Source organism: Neodiprion virginianus, chromosome 3 (assembly GCF_021901495.1).
Source record: "Neodiprion virginianus isolate iyNeoVirg1 chromosome 3, iyNeoVirg1.1, whole genome shotgun sequence".
NCBI classification, from domain to species: Eukaryota; Metazoa; Arthropoda; class Insecta; order Hymenoptera; family Diprionidae; genus Neodiprion; species Neodiprion virginianus.
Genome location: NC_060879.1, coordinates 20,464,717 through 20,470,476, shown reverse-complemented (window position 1 = coordinate 20,470,476; position 5,760 = coordinate 20,464,717). Strand labels below are relative to the sequence as shown.

General features: G+C 37.4%; 1 protein-coding gene across 2 annotated transcripts; it reads left to right on the top strand.

Moving 5' to 3' along the window:
* Positions 1–1,364: 1,364 nt before the first annotated feature.
* Positions 1,365–5,488, top strand: LOC124300389 (mannosyl-oligosaccharide glucosidase). Of its 2 annotated transcripts, none has more exons than XM_046754456.1 (4): positions 1,365–1,480; positions 1,823–2,029; positions 2,148–2,338; positions 2,786–5,488. In XM_046754456.1, exons 2-4 carry the CDS (start codon positions 1,829–1,831, stop codon positions 4,830–4,832), a joined length of 2,439 nt encoding a protein of 812 aa, XP_046610412.1. In that variant the 5' UTR covers positions 1,365–1,480; positions 1,823–1,828; the 3' UTR covers positions 4,833–5,488. The 2 variants fall into 2 exon arrangements, with proteins under 2 accessions (XP_046610412.1, XP_046610413.1); XM_046754457.1 differs by lacking the exon at positions 1,365–1,480 and adding an exon at positions 1,514–1,630.
* The last annotated feature ends 272 nt before the right edge of the window (positions 5,489–5,760 follow it).

Sequence of the window (5,760 nt, the reverse complement as noted above, 5' to 3'; positions counted from 1 at the left end):
TGATAAGAATGTACGATGCTCTTCCCCAAATATACCTATAATTATTGTGTAAAATCTAGTGCTTTATTTGTAAAATACACAAATATTGGATATAAATAAATATAGAGAAAATGTTAAGTAAAAGATTCACATATCGTTTTCAAACTACACCCTGATTTTCAAAAAGAATTATTCCAACTTTCACGGAAAATACGTATTACTATAATACATACCTATACGTATAATACATATAGTTTCTCAAGATTTATATTTTAACGAAATTGCGAAATTTAGGTAACGTCTGCATGTAATAAGTTTTATTTATTACCTAAGAACGAGAAATTTGATAGTAGATTTTGAATAATAATTTCCTTGAAAACGTAACCAGCAAACCAAAAATTTGTCGATGGTAAAAGTGTATTCCATTCTACTTCGCATCGTATATTTGAATCAATTTACATTACAAAACAGCCAATAATATTCAAAAAAAGTGCATCTGATGTCGGCGTGAACAAACTTTTACTGAACATCTACCTATATATGTATGTTTCCATAACGATTACCGATTTTCAAATCGTCGAAAATAATAATCATAATCCCGGTATACTACAGAGTTTTTTGAAAATAAGTCAATCCAGTATTTTAGAACTATTTTTATGGTTCCGTAAGCAGCGAATCAAATAAATGTAGCCAGTTTTCCAGATTACACAGAAGCCAAAAGACCGCGGCTTAATGACGTTAAGTTGTTATATACAGTTAGAATTTTCAAAAAATCGATTTTTGTTTTATTTTATTTTCTTAATGTACATATATTTAAGAATACGCACAGAAAATTTCATATCGTTCCGGTGAATATTTTCGAAGCTACACGCAAATTTGAAAAGGCATTTCAGAGTGCTTGAAAGTACAAGGCCGGAGCGGAAGCGCTTACTTGGAACGCTGTCCCTTTTATGCATCTGCCTATTGTAAATGTTCCCTTCTAATATATATAGATGCGTAAAGCAACAGTGTGTTATTGTTTTTTTTATACCTGAAAGGTAAATTTTTATTTTTCTCACCCCAAACTGGAAAATATTTAAGAGTGGTAGTCAGTATAAGCAGCTAAGCCAAGCAGTAAACTTGTGAGTTCGTTCAAATTTTTTTTTGTAATTTTTTCGTGAAAATAAAGTGTTCTAGAGAAATGAGAAAATCTCTTAACATAGGTAAGTCGAGAACAAAAAAGCGCAAAAATGTTTTTAATCCAAAAACAGCTGAAACGGATGAAAGTAGTTTCAGTGCCTCGCCGAAAAAATTTAAAGAACAAGCGGAACTAAGTATGAGTAGAGAAAATGAACGATACGCAATCACGTTTGCGCCTTGTCGCCGCGTGTCAGGCAACCCGATCAACAATCACGACACGCGTTGAGAAATGGCGGGTGAGACGTGGATATTTTGAGAGCATTTGATAAGAGGAGTGAATAAAGTTCGGCTATCGAGGGGAGAGGGGTTTAGGGAGAGCGACGTGAGTATATCTAAGATCTGTTGAAATATTTGAAAATGTAACGGTCTGTTTATCTCCTGAATTGCATTCCATAACTCATAATTCATACTCTGAATACCTGAAGCTGTAACCTTTTTTTTGTATGCTTCAAGTCGGCTAAAAAAAGTACAGGTAGAAGATAACATTTTTTGAGAAAACAATAACACTCTCTTATATTCTTTTCAATATGGAGTATCCGAGTTAGAATGTATGATCGTTGTTTCTGAACTTTCTATCAAAATTCGATTTTTTTTCCTTCAAACCAAATTAGCGGCCACATAATACTCTCTTTAACGCATTTAAAATCACTGCTTCTCTCAACAGGTCAATATGGCTAAGATTAAGAATCATGAAAAGCTTGTGAAGCCAAAGCCAAAGTCAACGACCAGTGGCGAGTCTAAAAAGGAATATTCGACAAAAATACCAATGCTGAACACGATATTAACTGCTACCTGCATAGCTGTAGCTGCCTGGTTCAGCTATAAGGGCTACTTGGAGACTCGTGTGAATACACCGTTTGATACGGAGAAGGTAGCGATTCTCTGTTATTCTATAGTCGCCGTTGAAGGCTCTGAGAAAAAATGTAATGACAAAATCGCATATGGATCAGCCTTACAGTATCTCTACATATTTTTGTTTTATTATATAGCTTGTCACTGAAACTGGGCTCGATGTTCCGGACAAATACTGGGGGACCTATAGACCTGGAGTTTATTTTGGATTGAAAACGAGAGATCCTTATTCCTTGGTCACTGGATTGATGTGGTACTTTCCACGCCATTTGAGGCAAGGTGGTGAAGGGTTCAGACACTGGTGCGAACAAGGGGATAAGCTGGATAGGTAAAATCGTTGTTTGTTCCCTCCGTTCTCTCGATCCTAATCACTTTACGTTTAGGCAAAGTCAGCAATTCAGATTTCAGAAGACAATGAATTTGTTGAATAAAATGATAATGGCCTTGAAAAAATGGCCGTTTTGATAAGAATCTCTCGAAAATCGATAGTTTTGCTACATTTTTCAAGCAATGCAAAGTGATGTTTTCGTACCAAGTAATTATATAATATTAATTAGGTCTTTGCATGCTAACAAAGTGTTTGAAGATTATTTATTTTATTTTATTTTCCCATATTCGAGTTAAACGCATTTCACTTTGTACTCGTGAATTTTAATCAATTATTGCAATGATAATAGAAAAGAGCAATAGATGAAATTATCAAAAAAGAACACCCCAACTCTTTTTGCACATAATACCTAAATAAAAGTACAAATATTTCTTTCCAAAATGCTAGATACGCTTGGCTGGAACATGACGGTAAAAACTTTGGAGTACAAGAGATAGTTGATGGCGGAGCAGTAATACGAACTACGTTTGTAAAAAAATTTGGTGGAAATCACGGTGGTGATTGGACAGCAAGAATTGGAGTATCTTCGGAAAATAAAGAAAGAATTGGAGAGGAAATTTCTCTGCTGTTTTATACGGCAATTGAGGATAAGACTAAGGGCTGGATCAGGTCTGTTGTGGGGGGTGATGAGAAATTGACCGGAGTCGAGGGTAACACAGAAGGTCTAGGATCTTTCAAGTTGGATATGACTCCCATAACTGGGACGGTAATCGAGCATTCGTTTCTGGTTACGGTGGCGCCAGGTTTGCACCTCCTGAAAGAGACTGTATTGAACAATTTGAGACTGTCACCTCACAAAGGGAGTTCCAAAAAGTACATAGTTTTGGGTGGAGAACAGATGCCGTTGGATGTTGAGGGTAAAGGAATACAGCCGAATTTCATCGTTACACAAATTACAGCTAAGATCCCGTTCGAATTTGAAGTCTCATTTGAATCCGGTACCTTTATTGACCGCGGTGAGAGATTAGTTGGGACAACTTACGATTTGGCATTACGAAATTTGAGACAAAAGTTCAGTGACAAATTTGAAAGAGTGTTTAGTTTGAAATCGAAACAGTTCAAAGAGGACGAGATCAGTTTTGCCAAAATGGCGTTCTCTAACATGATGGGCTCGATTGGATACTTTTACGGCAGTCCGCAGGTCCAGAGTGAATACACCAAAGTTCCTGTTCCATACTGGCGGGGATCTTTGTACACCGGAGTGCCGAGTCGAAGTTTTTTTCCCAGAGGATTTCTGTGGGACGAGGGATTCCATGGATTACTCATATCAACATGGGATCTGGACATACAGCTAGACATTATTTCCCACTGGTTTGACTTGATGAATGTAGAAGGATGGATACCAAGGGAGATGATTCTGGGTCAAGAGGCGCTTGCCAAAGTTCCAGAGGAGTTTGTCACCCAAATAAATACAAACGCGAACCCACCTACTTTCTTCCTTACGCTACAATCGATTCTGAATCGTTACAACGAGAATTTGAGCGACAGGCACCTCCGCCAATTGGAGAGGTTGTATCCCAGGCTACAGACCTGGTTCGAATGGTACAATACAACACAGATAGGAGATCTGCCAGGAACATATCGATGGCGTGGCAGGGATCCGACCGCGATTCGTGAAATCAATCCCAAAACCTTGACTTCAGGGCTCGATGACTTCCCAAGAGCATCGCACCCAAACATTGACGAGCGCCATGTAGATCTGAGATGCTGGATCGCCTTTTCGGCTCACATAATGTCCCAAATATCTGAAGTCCTCAAAAGACCAGGATGCAAGTATGCTGATACCTTCAATTACTTGTCAAATAACGAGCTATTGAATAAATTGCACTGGTCACCCAGTAGGCAACGTTACTCTGACTATGGCTTACACACGGATAAAGTTGTCTTGCGAAGGCCAAAATCACCCCCAAGATCTCATGCACCCACGTCTGAAATGGTGAGGGTAGTTTTGGAAGATCCAACGTTGCGCTACGTCGATTCGACATTTGGATACGTTTCTCTTTTCCCATTCATCCTGCATTTGATAGAACCAAATTCACCCCAGTTGAATAAAATTTTGAATGATTTAACGGACCCGGAATTGCTTTGGACCAATTACGGACTAAGATCGCTCGCCCGGAATGCTCCTCTGTATATGGCTAGGAACACCGAACATGATCCTCCATACTGGAGGGGTGCGATATGGATGAACATTAATTACCTTGTTGTTAGAGCTTTGCATCACTATTCTAAGTACGAAGGACCTTCGCAGGTTGAGGCGCGCAGAGTATACCATGAGTTGCGTAAAAATTTGATAAGAAATGTTATTTCACAGTACAAACGTTCCGGTTACCTGTGGGAAAATTACGGGGATGTTCACGGAGAGGGTAAAGGAAGTCATCCGTTCACAGGTTGGACTTCTCTAACTGTTTTACTTATGGGGGAGTTGTACTAGAACGTTATTATTATTTGCTCCGTAACAGAAATAGAACCAAACACACAAAAGACTTGCAGTAAAGTAAAATGATTAATATAGTGGCATATTATCAATGTCAAAAAATAACGTATAGATCTTTGTATAGAGGTTCAGTGAATGACTAGTGTTATTTATGTGGATGGGAAGATATTGCCACGTTGTATTAGGTCGTAATTGTTTTTGCAGTGTGGGGAATTTTGGTTACAAACCAATACTCGCCAGTAAACCAGTCAAGTAGAATGGTTTTTTTTAAATGTGGCAATTGGTTGATAATCAAAATAATTCGGCTAGAAATAGCTCACAATTCATTATTTTCTATTACTCTCTCTGTTTCTCTGCTGATGACGAGTAGCTAGCCCACAATCATAGGATAATTCTACTTCGTTTTAAACGAAGTTTAGATGTTTAAAAGCATATATTGTTGACACCATGTCTTCGTAAATCTTATACATTATACATACTTTAATCTAGTACATAGACATATGTATAAACAAGGAGTACTTTAAAAAATCCTGGCTGTGAGTTGTTAAACCTTCTAGTAGCGCGAGCTATATTTATATCTACGCCAATTTCACTATTCTCATACTATACTCTTACATTATTATTCGGTTGTAATAAAATTCTTATTTTTCAAATCCCGTCTATGCACTCATTTCTTATTCCTTCCTCTTAGGTGAGAAATACAAATGAACAAGCGCAAACGTCAGCGGGCTGACTAGAATCGGAGCTTCGTCGATATTGCATGAAATCTACGTATTTTTAACAACGAAAACATTTTTACCGAAAATTTTTGTCCTTGATTTATCAAACATGTTTTTTCAGTTATAGTGGGGTATAATTAGTAATTAAAACACAGTTTAATTAATCCAACTAACTAATTTAATATTATCTAAACAATTGCTATTTC